Source organism: Sinocyclocheilus grahami, unplaced genomic scaffold (assembly GCF_001515645.1).
Source record: "Sinocyclocheilus grahami isolate Dianchi unplaced genomic scaffold, SAMN03320097.WGS_v1.1 scaffold329.1, whole genome shotgun sequence".
NCBI classification, from domain to species: Eukaryota; Metazoa; Chordata; class Actinopteri; order Cypriniformes; family Cyprinidae; genus Sinocyclocheilus; species Sinocyclocheilus grahami.
In genome coordinates this window covers 424,218-442,027 of record NW_015505508.1, presented here as the reverse complement: position 1 = coordinate 442,027, position 17,810 = coordinate 424,218, and the positions used below count along the sequence as shown (strand labels likewise).

Below are 17,810 nucleotides of genomic sequence, written 5' to 3'. Positions count from 1 at the left end.
TGAGATGTGTGAGGAAGAATAACTTGTGAGATTTGACATTTATTCAGTCCATTCTTTTTTGTTGACTTGCACAAATGTGCTGGAGATGGTATATCCCCATTTATTATTTAAAACATTGCAGAAGTACTTTCTCACGAGTAAACACAATTACTGACATTGTTCATTAATTACAATGCTAACTAGACAACTGTTACAATGATAATAGATATTAATTACTTTTTTTTTTCATTTCTTCTTTTCCTGTAGCTTCATTCGGATGTGGACAAAGGTGAGGGCAAAGTAAAATACGTGCTCACTGGTGAAGGTGCAACCTCTATTTTCACCATTGATGAGAACACAGGCGACATTCATGCCACGAAGCGCCTGGACCGGGAGGAACAGGCCTACTACACGCTGCGAGCTCAGGCCCAAGACCGTTCCACCAACCTGCCAGTTGAACCAGAGTCTGAATTTGTTATCAAAGTGCAGGATATCAATGACAATGAGCCCAAGTTCCTGGATGGCCCTTACAATGCTCAAGTACCCGAAATGTCTCCTGTCGGTAAGTGCCTTGGATTTGTACATACCAAACCAATCACCAAAGAGGGATGTTAGATTTATTAGTATTGGTGGATTGTGGACATTCAATTGCACATGCTCATTTTGTTTAAGTGAGCGTTATGATGGCAAAGGTAATGTAAATCTAAAAAAAAGTTTATTTTGAAAAACACTAATAAATTAAGGCAAGACACTACAGGCTGCACGATAAATCACATGCGATATTTAATGCACATCTTGTCAGTAAAGCCGGTTCTGTAATCAGCAGTAAATCTCCATCACCTGCGCACTTTCACATGGAGCAGCATTTATTCACATGGAGCTGCACAAAATATGATCGTGGTTTTGCGCAGCTCGTCAGTGAACAACGGCTCTGTGTAGTAAATGCTGGTAAATTGTGATTTATCGTGCAGCCCTAATCTATATATATATATATATATATATATATATATATATATATATGGACAAAATAGTATACCATTTATCAGTAATCAGTTATAAATATTAAACAAATATCAGCTTTTCAAATCGGCCAGGGTTTAAATATTGGGGCATCCATAACAGATATTTTGACATCCAATTTCAGAATGATTATTGGTAATTGTGTCAAGAATTTGTTTAGGTATTGAGTGTGAGCTGAGGATCACCTAAAAACAGTAATATACATAATGAATGCACCCGGTACAGGGCACTTGTTTGTCAGTTCGATTACGCAGAGTGTAGTAGCTGACAATCATGCAAGCATTGACATGCTTTTTTATAAGAGCAATTAACATGCTGGCTGCCACTGTCTGTCCAACGGCGTGAACAAAGCCATTAGCCTCTGTGAATGCAAGCGACCCTTGTCCTCAATGACTGCTTTATAGATCCATTTAAATTCATTAGCAGTCAACCGGTGATGAATGGATTTGATTAACGTGAAAATTATTAATTTAATTTAGTAATTAAGAAACAGGAGATTGTTTGCAAGTGTGAGGACCCCAACCTTACCCAGACACCTCTCCCTCAAGCCAGACGTCAGCATGAGGCCAAATGGAAATTCACAACATATGCCTTATACTCTCATCCACTCACTTTCACACATTGCGGTTTCGCTATGATGTGTATTTAAGGGCTGACCATATGCCGGTGTCCTTAACTGGCTATAAATGTACCGGCCTGTTGAATATAAAGTGCCTGAAATGATTCTGCAGAGGTACAAGGTTACCTATAAGAAATGAAATCACATCACACCATCAGATAAAGAGTAACAGTCATTTGGCCTCGGTTCCTGTGGTGAGGTGTTACCATGGTGCTGTGTTTTTGTACACTCAGCTGTGCCTCCAGATGCTTAGGTTACCAATATGACAACATCTGGGCCTGTCCCCAAATGTCTCCTTTGCTTTTTTTTTTTTTTTGCTTTTTACAAGCAAACGCATTTAATGATAATCTGCATTTCTGAGGAAAACCGCAGTCTGGAGCGGCCCGTAAATTGTGCTCAAATGAAGGCCTGGCACTTTCCATTAGCCATTTTTACAGTTTAAATCAAATCTGGGAAATATCAGTAAGCCAGTAAAGCAGCACTAAACTTCCCTTTGTGCTCCAGTTCTACAGAATAAATGATGAAGTAATAAATCTACACTACCGTTTAAGTTTTTCAAAGCAGTTATTACTTTTATTTAGCTATGATGCATACAAAGTAAAGATTTGTACATTTTTTACAAAATAAATAAATAAACAAATCTATTTCAAATAAATGCTGTTCTTTTGAACTTTCTATTCATCAAAGACTTCAAAAGAAATAGACAAGAATACATGCAAAACATTAAGCAGTACAACTGTTTTCAACTGTGTTGATAATAAGAAATGTTTCTTATCAACAAATCAACATATACAAATTATTTCTGAAGGATCAGGTGACACTGAAAACTGAGTAATGGCTACTGAAAGTTCTTTTAGATTAAAATATAACACAGATATTTGAAACTGTATCAATATTTTGTAACATTACTGTTTTACTGTTTTTTTGATCTAATAAATGCAGCATAAGACACTCAAAAACAATTTAAAAAAAAATCCTGCCGTCCCCAAAATTTTCAACAATAGTATACATGTTGCGAAAAGCAAGTGCAGACCACAAACAGAATTGTGTGTTTGGCTTCTGATTAGATTTGTTTTGTCCTTCTGGGCTTTTTGCAAGGATGCATGGCTTAATGAGAACTGAGGCAACACCAGCTTTGTACTCTGTAATCAAAACAGGCACAAGAATACAAAATACTGCAGAAGCCAACAAGATATGTTTCTATCTGAGTTACGTTACATTTGCATTTGAAAAATGTGAAAAACAATTGTGAAAATAATATATGGATAAAGCAGAGTTTCCATCGCATGTGTTCAAGAGAACGAAATCATAATTTCTGGAGAAATTAACGCACAATGGAAATGAAAGTTGTTGTCACTGGGGAAGCCACTGTCTCTTTTATTAAATGTAATTACTTACAAAACACTCTAATGAACTTCATGTATGCTATAGCGATCAGCAGCAGATGCCTCGTTTATGTGACTGACAGCATGTCAGATGGATAAGGGAGGCACGAGCAGCCTCTTTTAATGCATATCACAGGAATAAATTATATTTTATAATATATTAAAAATAGAAAACAGTTGTTTGAAGTTGTAATAATATTTCCACAATATTGTTGTTTTTACTGTATTTTTGATCAAATAAATGCAGGCTTGGAGAGTCTTCTTTCAAAAATGTTGCTGAAACAGAACAATGGACATCTACGTATGTGCATCCAAATGTTTCTTTATTGGTTTACATGATCCTGTTCATGTTTTCTGATGTTTTCAGTCTACATCGGATTTCAGTTTTGTAATCAAGTGAGGCTCAATGCCAGTGTATGTCTGGTACCATTTTGATCAAATTGCGTGGATAATTTGTTCCAGGCACATCTGTGGTTGAGGTTAAGGCGACTGACGCAGATGACCCCACATATGGAAACAGTGCCAGAGTCGTGTACAGCATCCTTGAAGGACAACCCTATTTCTCTGTGGAACCAAAGACAGGTACACACAATATTTTTTTTGCAATATTGTCAGTAAAATATTTAAGCACTAAAATGTTATCCAGCAGCAAGATTTTGAGTCATTCTTACCAATCAAGCTCTTTAGGGAAACAGTGGACAATTTCACAATATCACTTGAGCGACAAGTCTTTTCAAAGCTACGACACGGTAACCACCATATCCTGGAATGGAAACATGGAAACGTCAAGAGACTGCTATTTTGATTGACTCACTTAAAGACAGAGAAAAAGTGAATGGGACTTGTGATGAAGTTACTGGCACACATTACCAACTGATTACAGGGAATGCAATCCTTAATGTAATCAGCACTCTAGCTGTAACTGAGGTCATTTCCACATATGGACTCAATCAACAGGGTAAATTACAAAGCTTGATTAAACATTTTCTCCGTTTTCTTTTAAAGTGTGCAGCTAAGTTTAGAGACACCACAACATGTGGAGGAAAATGAAGCCAGATATAGCAAATAGCAGCGCTTATTGATTAGGATTTATCGCAGCTTTCTGTGCGCAAATAGGAAGTAGGTACTATTTAATCACTCTCAGGTGTGCCAAGCAATGATAATTCCAAAACTAACAATGACTTGGAGAGGAAATTGATTTACAGTCCTCAACTGGCCTCAGTGAATTTGACTCATTGATGAGAGATCCATTATGATATGGCCTAACAAATCTGGAAAAGGTCCTTGCTATTTAGATTACTAAATGGTAATCCTATTTTAATTGATGCATACTCCATCTCCCTATAATGCAGTAGTCCATATTGTAATCTAGACGCTTTTTCACAGCTTTTACAGGCCAGGAGGATGTTATCATTACACAGTACATCTCATGCATCAACAACCCCCCATATTTCTTACATTTTAATCAACACTAGGCAACAAGACATTCACTAAAACAGTCCAACGTTTCTGTGCAGGCATTGTGAGGACGGCTCTGCCCAACATGGATCGAGAAGCACGGAATCAATACCTGCTGGTAATCCATGCCAAAGACATGGTTGGTCAGATGGGAGGACTCTCAGGCACCACATCGGTGACGGTCACACTTACGGACGTTAACGACAACCCACCCCGTTTTTCAAGGAGTATGATTCTTCTACCGGCTATAAAACAAACGTGGACCCGATCCATCATTAATGCATGCTGCCTCCCCATTTAATTTGCATGCAAGCAATCTGAGATTTTTCATGACTCAGGCTGATCTTGTATTATAGAGATCAAGTGCTCGCTGTAGTTGCTGTGTAATTATCGTGTAGATGATCTTTTGAATAGAAACTAACAATCTTCTTTTATAATATAATATTTTTTAGATAATTGTCATAGTTATTTCTGTCCCTATTTTTAGCCGCATGATACTTTTGGCGGAATCAGTATGTGTCCGGGAGTGTGTAGAGCTTAGACTATCCTCGTGCTTGCTATATCTAGAGTGGCTTACCTGCTACGGAGCAGAGAGAAACATTATTAGTTCAGACCTGGCCCTAACAGCTGGGTGATAAGGAAGGAAAAAAGAGAAATAGCATCATCAATAACCACTGTGTGTGGGTGTGTGTGTTTGTCGGGCCTCTTTTGCAGAATCCTATCAGTTTGCTGTGCCTGAATCCCTGCCTGTGGCATCAGTGGTGGCCAAGATAAAAGCCTTGGATTCTGACATCGGACCAAATGCTGAGATGGACTACAGAATTATAGAGGGCGACGGCCTTGGGGTGTTCAGGGTCGTGCCAGACAAAGATACCCAGGAAGGAGTCATAATTTTACAGAAGGTAGGCCAGAGACAGCCCAAACCTTATATGTACTTTCGGCTCCATTACTGACAGGAAATAAGTGAAGGCGATAAATTTTTCATGCCTGTAAAGGGGGCGCAATAAGAAAATGTGCTAAATGTAAAAAGCGTGTATCTTTAGATACTGTCAGAGGTTAATCTGAGGCTACGTGTATAGAAGACACTTAACAACCACTGGGATCACTTCTAATATAAAACATCTTTGAGTTTGTGTCAAAGTCATTGACTCTGTGCCTGTCGGGCAAAAGAAAGCTGAATAACTCAACAGTAACATACCTTAATTTTTAGCGTCCTGTTGCATTTTTGTAACTATAGTTTCCAGATCTTGTGGTCTTGTGGCCACCAGATCATCTGTGACTAACAAACTCCACTGCTCATCCCACCACAGGCTAAACAAGCTCTTCCTTATTACTGAAAGATCTACACTTGACTCCTGACATTTTGCTTAAAGGCAAAACTATTCAATTTAAATACAACTCATGTTACAATTAATTATTTATTGACTTGAGTTTTTAAATTTTTGGATTACAGATATTGCATAGCAGGTATTTTGCTTTAAAACTAGACATTACAGCTGTTTGTCAGATTTCCTGACAAACATACCTCAGGCAGTCAGGATCCATGACCAGGCCTCCCAAATTGTCACCCTGACTACCAGTATCCCCCAGGGCTATGTCCTCAGACCTTTATTGTTCTTTCTGCTGACTCTCAGCCTGGTTGCCAGGCACCCCAACAACTATATCATCAACTTTAGAGATGACATTGCAGTACTAGGGCTCATCAACAACAATGATTAGATAGCATGCAGAGAGGAGATGAGAGATCTAGAAAAATATTGAAGAGTCAACAACCATCTCTTAATGTCAACAAGACAAAAGAGATAATTGTTGACTTCAGGAAATCAACAGTGTTTGAAAAACTGCTCTTCCTCTCACTGGACGCCCCTACACTGCAGACTGCTCAGCATGTTATTTCCCCTGAAGCAGTGTCTAAAGAAAGTCAGTAACAGAATGAAGGACAGTACTTTGGCCTTCAGCTTTTTCTGCCGTTCTTCCTTCTGGGAGAAGCCTCAGGAGTATATGCACTCCTGAACTACTGGACCTGAGAACAGTTTCTTCCCATCGGCGATCATGCTCCTCAACTGCTTTGACCCACCTTACTCCCACCCATCCCCCTTGCTTATGTATCATATGTTATGGAAATAGAAATTCATACAGAGAATACATTTTGAATTTTGGGGGTGTTTATATTCATTTTGGTGGAATTCATTTAATATTGTTTCTTCAAAAATATGCAAAAATATGCAAAAATATGTAAAAATTAATTTAAATATTAATATTGAATACAATTTAAAATATGAATAAACTCCAAAATCCCAAGAAAACTTAATGATTTAAAAACGTATTATACTATATATATATATAAATTATTATTATTATTTTTTTTTTTTTTCTTGAAAAACATATTTTTAGTTTGAATAAAACAGTGTTTCAGAATGTATTGACCAGATTTGTGCACTCAAGTGTATTCAAGCTATATGGAAAGTATTTTATTACTTTTTACTTGGTTACACCACTTGACATTTATACAGAGAAAATAGACTGAAATATTTGTAGAAAACTTGCAACTAAATATGCAACAAACATGAATACATCAATAATCTGTTTGAAAACTTGCATTTTGAACTCTGTACATTGTATGTGCAGTACAGTGTTTTATATTTGCATTGTGGTTTCCAGGGAAGCTATGCAGGATAGATTTGACAATAAACTGACTCTGACTTCTCATTTTAAAACTACAGTTAAACGTTCACAGGTGCTGGATTTGGCTTTGTTGCACCCTCAGGGAAGTTATGTTTTGTCAGTGATATGAAGGAAGCTTGGAAGGTAGTTTTCAATGCACTGCATATTACAGCAGGCAGGAGTGATAAATGACTATATGAGAAAGTATTCCACAAGACATTTTCAGCATCATGTATCTCTTTCTTAAAATCAATGTACTGCTTTGACACTGTTCTTTTCTGTCCTGTCAATCGATAACAATACTTACATGAAATATGAGAAATAAAAGGAGTGGATCAAGGGTTCTTGGATGGATTATAGGCCATATGTACACACATCACAGCTATATTTCAAATGTGAACTCTGTTTATGAATTGCCTGGATGCTTACCACATATTCTCTGTCCTTGTTTATAATTTAAAAACTGTTTCTAAATTTTTCCCCCCACTTTCCCTTGCTGCTTTTGTGCTCTTCACCTCAGAATCTCGACTTTGAAAAAAAGTCAAGCTACACTCTGAAAATTGAAGCATCCAACAGGAACATAGACCCACGGTTCTTGTCTCAAGGACCGTTCAGTGATACAGCGATGGTGAGGCTGACTGTGGAGAATGTAGATGAGCCTCCTATCTTCTCTCCGCTCAGCAAAATGGTTGTCTCTGAAGCTGCTAAAATGGGAACCATCATAGGAACCGTCTCTGCTCTGGACCCAGACTCAACCAATAGCCCCATTAGGTAGGACATGGCCTCATGGAATTACTTTACACCATAGTGATACTGGTTTTATAAAGGCAAGATTAAATCTTGATAAAGACTACAGAATTTTTAATTAAAGCTTTAAAACTTTAATAAAAAAATATTACCTGATTTTGGTATCAAGATAATATCTAGTCAGACCTTAGCTGAATTGCATTCTCCCCTTGCAGTCTAATATGTCTACGGATAGAAATCTGACCACAGTTATCTCTGCAAAATGGCTTGCAAAAACTCACATAAGATTTTATGTTTTTGTAAGATGACTCTTATATGCTCGCCAGCTCTGCCTTTATTTGGTCAAAAATACAATAAAACTGATAATATTGTGAAATATTGTTACAATTTAAACACATTTTTTAACATATTTTAAAATGTAATTTATTTGTGTTATGGCACAGCGGCCATTACTCCAGTCTTCATTGTCACATGATCCTTCTAAAATGGCGATTTGCTGCTCAGGAAACATTTCTTATTATTATCAATGTCAAAAACAGTTTTTGCTGCTTAATATTTGTGTGGAAAATGTGATGCATCCTGAGAAATAAAGGAGAAAAAAAACAGCCTTTATTTGAAACAGAAATCTTTTGTAACATCATAAGTGTCTTTACTGTCACATTTGATGAATTAAATGCATCCTTGCTGAAAAAACCCCATTAAAAATGAAACCTTACTGATATCAAACAGTAGTGAACATAATATTATTCACATAGTTGCATGTGAATAAAGACAATGAGTCACAGTGTGTCTTGAGTATTTACACAATACATTACACATGTAATAGGGTCAAGTGCTATGCTATCTGATTTCAAGCAAATCACATAAACACATGTTAATATAAAACAGGCCTAAGATAATGCATATGCAAGTCATTAGTGCTATTATTATTGCATTAAATTATTTTATTTGTTTATGTGGGAGTGGATGCAAATGTTGACTGTAAATGAGTTGTGGGACTCAGGTGTTTAGTGCTGAAAGACAAATGCTCATAATTAAGCAGTACTGTGCCTAAGAGCCACTGAAAATAATGATTGCTGTTGGGGCTGTGACTTTAGGTCATATCTATAGAATTCATTTAAAAGTCAAAGCTTGAAATTCATTCAATCTTTTTTCTCCAGGTATTCAATAGACAGAAACACGGACTTGGAGCGATTTTTCAACATTGAGTCAACAACAGGAGTCATCAGCACGGCTAAGCCTTTAGACAGAGAAGTCAATGCTGTACACAACATCACCATCCTGGCTATTGAAAGCTGTGAGTGACCTCAAATTAGCTTGTGTTACATTGACAATATTTATGTTTCTTGGCTGAAACAAAGAATTAAACATAAAATATGATATGTGAAAGAGGCCTGATTTGTGTACAGTAGATGTGTTATGGTGTTCTTTTTTATTGTCCAACAAGGTCTGTCAATTACATAAATTGATACTGCTTGAATTGCCCTACATAAGTGAGCCATTCAGATGGATATTTTATTGAAAAATACCTTTACTTTCAGTTTGTATGGGGAAGTTTCAAGCAGCTGCATTTCGATTTTTGCAATCTCAAATTCTATTAGGATGAAATCCTTCATAAAATTTGAGCCTTTAATTTCACAATGAATGCCATTATCCCAAGGTTCCCTGAGCTAATAGATTGCGCTCCTCTGGGTGATCAATATTTCAAACCGTGTCCCTTGTGCATGATGCGTCTGTCTATCTTGCCGTACGGCACATAGAGCATAATCGTTCAATCAGCGCGAGTGCTCTGACCAGGCTGTGAACAGATGCTGTGCTGCTGAGGTGACCGCTGTCCACTGGCATCTACAGAAACCGTGTAGCTTGATCGAGTCTTGTCCTGATTGTAGCCGATGGGCAGAACTGCAGCTTCCTCTCCCACCTAAATTTTGAAGCTGATTTTCACCATGACCTTCACTCAAGTGCATCTGTTCTCTCGATTCCCTGCAGTCTTCGCACAGACAGCCATAACCATATTGACTTGAGTGATAGAGGGGAATAATATCCATCATGAGGTTACATTTTTAACCCATAACCATAAATGTGGACGCACTTAACCAAAGTTTGCAGGTTTGCCCCCATAGACAATCAGTCATTGTCAGAGGCATCCACAGTCTCTAAAATGGGTTTTGGCAGAGAAGATTGAAATGTCCTCTTCTATTTGTCTGTAAGAATGAGACAGTGGCTTGCTAGCTACCAAAAGGTAGCCTCAAAGTAATTTGTCTTTAGGCAATGTTAGGTAAGGTGTTAATGGCCCTGAAAATCATAAAGGAGGAAATCTAAATTTCTGAAAATGGGTATTTTAGATTCTAAGGGCAACCATAGTTGAAAGGCACATTCAGGATAAAGTTGCATGCTCTGTGTGCCAGAATCTCTTCAGAAGCTGTTGTAAAATGACTATACATGTGCCCACATAATCTATATTGATGTGCAATTTGCTATGTTAGTTACTGTAAACAGCCTACAGTTAAGAAGAATTGACTATATTACAGAAGCATTGTTTATTAATTGTTTCTAGGGCTGCAGAATATTGGAAAAACTTACATTGTTTAATTTTTCTGTAATACATGCTGCATTATGAACATTTTTCAGGAAATAATTAATCATCCTAAAATGATTGAGGTGATTTTTAGGGGGGTGCATCTGCATAGGAAATAACAATATTTTTTAAAAACAGCTGTAAAATAATTTTTTTTGTTTGTTTGTGAACCATCCTTTTTAGACCTGTGGCCTGTAACATAAAGCGAGATGAACAAACTCAGAGTTGCAGAGTAAGTTTTGAGTTGACAAAACCAGACAAACCCAACCCGGTTTAGATCAGGATCAGCTTTTGCACAACACTCTGTATAAATGTTCTCTGTCAACTCAGGTGTGATCCAGAGTTTGTGAGGCGCATGCACCTGAAAGTGTGACACGTGCTGCAAACAGCCAATCACAAGGAGCATGGAAAGAAAGCATCAGTTTGATTGACTTATCACGAGAGTCAGCGCAATTCACTTCTCTGTTGAAGTTGAAGAGATTGTTATGAAAAAATACCATGAATTGAAACACATTTACAAGGTAGGAATAAACACTCCTGCAGTGAAAGTTTGATCTAAGACTTTTTCTATGTACACAAAAGGCCTATTTCTCTCAAATATTGTTCACAAATCTGTCTAAATCTGTGTTAGTGAGCACTTCTGCTTTGTCAAGATAATCCATCCACCTCACAGGTGTGGCATATCAAGATGCTGATTAGACAGCATGATTATTGCACAGGTGTGCCTTAGGCTGGCCACAATAAAAGGCCACTCTAAAATGTGCAGTTTTATCAGACAGCACAATGCCACAGATGTCACAAGTTTTGAGGGAGCGTGCAATTGGCATGTTGACTGCAGGAATGTCCACCAGAGCTGTTGCAACACAGGTGCATTTTATTGATGGCATTTTGAATGCACAGAGATACCGTGACGAGATCCTGAGGCCCATTGTTGTGCCATTCATTCACGACCATCACCTCATGTTGCAGCATGATAATGTTGGGCCCATGTTGCAAGGATCTGTACACAATTCCTGGAAGCTTATTCACCGGACAAAGCATACTTGCCGGACATGTGACCCATTGATCATGTTTGGGATGCTCTGGATCGGCGTATACGACAGCGTGTTCCAGTTCCTGCCAATATCCAGCAACTTCGCACAGCCACTGAAGAGGAGTGGACCAACATTCCACAGGCCACAATCAACAACCTGATCAACTCTATGCGAAGGAGATGTGTTGCACTGCGTGAGGCAAATGGTGGTCACACCAGATACTGACTGGTTTTCGGACCCCCCAATACAGTAAAACTGCACATTTTAGAGTGGGCTTTTACTGTGGCCAGCCTAAGGCACACCTGTGCAATAATCATGCTGTGTAATCAGCATCTTGATATGCCACACCTGTGAGGTGGATGGATTATCTCTGCAAAGGAGAAGAGCTCACTAACACAGATTTAGACAGACTTGTGAAGAATATTTGAGAGAAATAGGCCTTTTGTGTACATAGAAAAAGTTCAGCTCATGAAAAATGGGAGTAAAAACAAAAGTGTTGCGTTTATAATTTTGTTCAGTGTAGTTATAGCCTATTAATTTAAATACTAAGTTTAATATTAATTGTTAACTCATATAATTAATTATATGAATTATAATTATTAATATAATAAACACTTAGCAGCAAAAGATTTGTCTCTAAGCGAGAGATAAAGGGGGGTGGCTTTATTGCGTTAGATATATGGTACTTTGCTCAGAGCTGATTGGTCCAGCTTTGGTTTGCGATCTCTAACTCAGAATAAAACTTGCTCCGTAGCAGGGTAGCCATGTAGCGTAAGTTACCATGGTGATGAAACCCGCTTAAAACCAACCCACCTTCTTCAGCCCGAAAACTCAGAGTTTGCTCAAACTAAATGTGAACTTACCTGGGTAAAAACTGAAACCGGCTTCGTGCTACAGGCCACTGAACGAATTTAAGAAAAACAAACAAACAAACAAACAAACAAGTAAAAGGGGTGTTCACACTTGTTAAATAAAAGTACAAAATAGAGTAAATTTTTTTTAAATAATAATAATAATAATAATTATTAAATGCAATTATTAAATAAAATGAAATATATTGTACTACTATTAATTTAAAATAAAAATTTATTATTTAAATTATAGTAATGCATATAATTTCTATAATACAACTGTAAAAATACAATTCTACAAATATGTTTTTTTTTTTTTTCAAGCGATATCACAATATTGATATGATTTGTTGTGCAGCCCTAATTAATACTTATTCCTTTAATTGTTTATTGAAGATTGGTCTTATTTGACATAGCACTGTATTTATAAAAGCAACTCGCGTTACCTTGACCAGACATTTAATATCAGTAATATTTACTGTTAGTCCAAAACACTGCTACCTGAAAAATCTGAGTACATGAAATAAATCCGGTAATCTCTCTAAAATGATTTATCATAACAGTCTTTATCTAGTAATCACAAATGACTGGCAAGGTCTTGGAAAAGTAAAGAAAATTAATTGGTCAAAAAACTGCGGAGCTATTACATTTGTGACTGCACTTAACATGGCGAATTATGAGCCAGTGCCCAGGGGCGTCAGTTGTGACATTATAGTCACCGCCATGACAATGTGCTTAACAGCCACTGTCCGTGCTATCGACGCTGAGGTAACTTATCACCTATTTTATTGTTTAGAGCATTGTAAAGCAAGTTACGGGACGCATCCAGCGATGGCAGTCTGCCTGGGTTTAATTCCCGGTATATCCCTCATCCTCTAAAAAGTCAAATTAATAGATGAATTAGCTCAAAGCGCACGCCGTTTTTCTCTCCCCGCCAGCAACTCAGCATGTTTCCTCCAGGTGTGTACGGCACAGAGGCAGATGGGCTCTATATATCTTGGGTGGAAGAAGAACTAGTGCGGTTTTGTTGGGATATGCGTTTTCCCTAAACCAGAACAGCATTTGGATTAGACAGTTAGGCTGAATTCTGCTAGCCATGTAAAGAGTCAAGCTAGTGTGGTACGCACAATAAATCACTGGGTTTTCAATTGAAATAAACTTCGAATGAGCCAGCATATTTCCACCCCAGTGCCGGTGCATGTTCACACCTGCAGAATAGATTTATTTTTGCTCTCCATCAACTCATTTGGCTGAAGACCATGACCGCGTTTTGTCCTCTTCAATGCCCTCAATATCATCACCGCTGCCAAAATTATGGAAAGCTCATAATGACAGGACAGCTTGCAAAAATGCATAGAGATTTTGCCGATTAGCACACAACTGAAATGCTTTTATTGGTTTTGTAGTGCATTGTGAGCATGCACCGAATGTACTAGCAAACAGCAGTCAGTCTACTCAAAGAATACTAGCAGCTGTGTCTGTTCTGGTTGACTAGAGGCAGTATGCCCTCAACAGGTGTTTGCTGTTCGCTTGTGCTTAAGCACCAATACCATTTGAGATATCTACATTGCATAGTTATACAACAAAAATAACCTCACACCCTTGTGCAGTAATTTGTTGATTGCCAAGTGCAGTATGCCTGGTGGTTGAAAATATCACCTTATGTGCTAAAAGTAGAACAAAAACACAAATCAGATGTTCGCAGGGCTTAACTTTTAATATGCTTATGTTATACCTGTGTAAGGGAAACAGGTCAATTTAGCTCAAAGGGAATCATTTAAGATTTTAAAGGGAATTTGGACAGAATCACTGTTTTACGGCTGATCACTGAGACGGCCAGCGATTCATTGAACGAGCAGTATGACATAAATTCTGCAATGGATATTAATATCCAAAGTATAGTGAAAATACTATTAATTAGCACAGTAACAAGATCGGCAGTTTAAGACATGAACTTGTAAGCACAAAACACAAGATACTTCTCTTTTCAATATAAATAAGGCTTTATTGGATAAATCTAAAACATATAAACTAATCTAACACAAAAACATACGCATTCACACAAGTTGCAGAAAGAGAGAAAGTGAGGAAATAATTAGTTTAAGAGAATGAAAATGTGAAATCCCAAGTTTACAGCAATATGTGCAATTGCATAGATCTGAACAACCATCAATCACTTAATTAACCCTCGCATTGAGTTCCTCAATGAGGTTAAAATTTATATTAAATGCACCAGTTCAGCTAGAATCTGGAGGGGGAAACCCCCTGTTCTGCAAGGACCTCAACAAAGGGAACCCCCGTGCCCGTACGGTCGCTGATTGACTGGAAGTTCAGTCTTGGGAAGCCAGTGATTGGGCGTTGGCTGATGATGCGGAGCTGTGGTCTGGTTAAAGTTTTAGACGGCACTCGAGGTCAGACTCGGAGATGCGGCGTTAGGCAAAACTTAACTCGAACCACAAAACTCTCAACGGAAAAGAAAATAAACTAAAGTAAAGAAATAGAAGTAAAGTTTGACGAGACTAGGTGGCAGAGCATGTGAGCGAAGCTACGTTTTCCGCTCTATGGACATTTGTGGCTGTGATTTTGTCTGCATGTCATGATCGGGGCTCCGTATAACCGAATATAACCTTAGCCTACCTGCTTATTCATTTATTATGGTATGTAACTCACCTTTTGCGGCACCATGTTTGCGTAGCACATCCTCGTGCTTTCTGGCAATGTGCCGCTTCAGATTCCAATATGAATCTTTACTAACTCTCCCCGCACTCCCTCTCAGTTTCTTCTCCCTGCTCATTCTTAACTTAGATTTTTTACTTTACATTTATGTATAAGGCTTGCAATTTCGTTGAAACAATATCTGAACTCCATAACTGCTCTACTATTCTCGATCTCTACAGATTCTCGATCTCGAACAAGCAAATCACCAAACGGCATTCTGGGTTGAGTGAGCGGCGCTGAGCATATTGAGCGAGCGGAGTGGAATCTTCAGAAAGGCGCTCTGCGCTCTTAAGGAAATATTACCGCTCTGCTCACATGCTCTGCTAGGTGGCGTTTCTCCTCATGGTTTTGGAGGAGCTGGCGTGTAAGCCAGAGCACGCTCAAAGAGCGCAAATGGTGATGACTGGTGACTAGAAAAAGGCAAAAAAGGGCGGAAGGAAGAGTTGAAGAGCGTGATTTGATGGTGTCCTGAGTATTTAAACTGGGCTTTTGGACACCTCCCAAATGGTGTTTTGACCAATTAGACGCTGTCTTTGCTAGGGGTGTTGTATATTTCTCCTCTCAATTCATAAATCAAATGTTATCTTATCAGTCACATGGTCCGAGTTTTTCCCGCTCTTGCAGAGTATAATTTTGGACATGATTTCTATAACAAGAATATGATACATTTGACAAAGAATTGATTGGAAGAAACGTTTCAAGCAAGAAGATTCAAACACACACATACTAAACATGAATGTGATCCTATAAACTATTCAATAGTTATTCAAAATACATACACAATAAATGATTAAGACCTGATAGTCTGATGTGTGGGTTACATACATGATATGGAGTTATGCATAGAAATGATTAGTTGCTCACAAGTATTTTAGTGTCATTTAGATGCATAGAAAGGCAGTTTCTGTGAATGTATGTGAATGTATGAAGACCTGAGATTAAGAGGTCTGTAAGGAATCTCTGAAAGTCTGTTCTTTGTTAGAGTTGGGGGGAAGTCAATCTACAGGGCTCGTGATTGTGTTTACTATCACGTGAGAGTCATGCTGTCATCTCTTTGACCATTTAATCTTGATTACTTGCCCTAAAATTGACAATCTCCTTCCTGAGTTGTTATGATCAGTGTGCTCCTATTGTGTTAATGTTGAAAGCTGTTCTGTGAAAGAGTTGGTTAGGCTTGCTTTAGACTGGCTAGTGCTAGGGTCTGATTTATGAACATCCTGTTGTCTTGGGCCTCTGTGGAATTCGGCTCCTCATGTTTCAACCATGTTTTGACCAAATCTTAGATTGTCTGATTCGGTCTGATATCCTACACCCGAGTCATACCAGAAAGGCCATTACATCTGCTGTTTTGGATCAGATTGCTGATAAATGGGATGATATTGCGATTGGCCTGTTTAGACAGCTCAAATTTGGTTCAAAGTCACATAAAATTCTATTGCAGCAGTACATTTCCTGGAGTCCTTTTTATGGTCCTCAGCACTCATGGGAACAACACAAAAAAACCTCAGCAGCTAATTCCTATTTCAGTTTCCTGTATTGCATCTATCGTCGTGACTTTCATTTCTAAGATTTACTCCACACTGCAGTTCTGTCTCTTATGTATATAAATGGTCAAATTGTTAATGTAACTAAAGCTTCTGAACAATTGTGAGATATAAATGACTTCTCATTTATTTTTCTGGATAAAATGAACCAAGAGAACAAAGTTTAGGAAGCCGCAGTAGGAGAAGTACATTTGCAATCACTCGTAAGAACATCAATGGGAATATTTAAGTGAAGCTCTAAAGGAAAGTTCAGATCTCAATGCAAGTGTAGTTAAATGTCTACTTAGCTCACTTTTGTGACAACTGCTTCAAAATTCTCAGCAAGCTGGTCTCTACCTTTATTATACATATACAGTACTAGGGATGCTACAATTCTCAATATATTGTTGAACCATTTGCAGTGTTGGGGAGTAACTAGTTACATGTAACGGCGTTACGTAATTTAATTACAAAATAAATGTAACCGTAATCAGTTATAGTTACTAAGAAAAAAATGTGTAATTAAATGACAGTTACTTATGAAAATGTTAACGACTACAAAGGGGGTTACATTTGAATATTTACACACATCCACATACAGATTTAATTGATTTCTTTCCCAAATTGCTCTGACTACTCTAAAATATGAGACATAGGCCTACTGCCCTATGATTTCCGCCATGCGGAAATCACAGACTGGTTGGAATTCTTATAACGCAGAATATGCAACATTTGGATGAATAAATCAAAAGTTGGTCAGTACACTTGAATCAAAATGCGATATGGACTAGGGTCTGTAAATATTCAGCAGCAAAAGGACAATATGAATCCTGCATGTTCTGCGTTTCTCTGTGGAAATCAGGCGCGGACTGGTCATCGGGAGATCCGGGTGGCTTGGCAGCTGATTTTGCCCACTTTTTTAATATTATTGTTATTATATAGTTGCCTGCCGAATGTTTCCGAATTCGACATTCGATAATACATCTCTAATAAATCATGAATCGGTTAGTCGTGATTGGGAATGCACTTCAGCTCGCGCCCCCTCCGCGCCTCCGCCAAATGGTTTAGATCAGAGTAAATTAATCAATGCAAGAGATTTGAGTGGACTGTATAAGCGCACAGGTGGAGCAGAGAAGCAAAATTACTGTTCAGGATTTCAAGTGCAGGTCAGTTTCATGTGTAAATATGCTACTGTAGTTTTGTCTTTGTTTACTTAGTTAAGCAGTAGCAGCCC

At 38.0% G+C, this 17,810-nt stretch overlaps 1 protein-coding gene across 1 annotated transcript in view; it reads left to right on the top strand.

Annotated features, from left to right (window-relative positions):
• LOC107602530 (cadherin-7-like) overlaps window positions 1–17,810 on the top strand; it is a 63,353-nt gene that overhangs the window by 24,649 nt on the left and 20,894 nt on the right. The window contains exons 3-8 of the mRNA XM_016295047.1: window positions 247–541; window positions 3,466–3,585; window positions 4,521–4,688; window positions 5,176–5,363; window positions 7,646–7,896; window positions 9,033–9,169. Coding sequence (XP_016150533.1) covers window positions 247–541; window positions 3,466–3,585; window positions 4,521–4,688; window positions 5,176–5,363; window positions 7,646–7,896; window positions 9,033–9,169 — 1,159 coding nt within the window. The remainder of the gene's footprint in view (window positions 1–246; window positions 542–3,465; window positions 3,586–4,520; window positions 4,689–5,175; window positions 5,364–7,645; window positions 7,897–9,032; window positions 9,170–17,810) is intronic.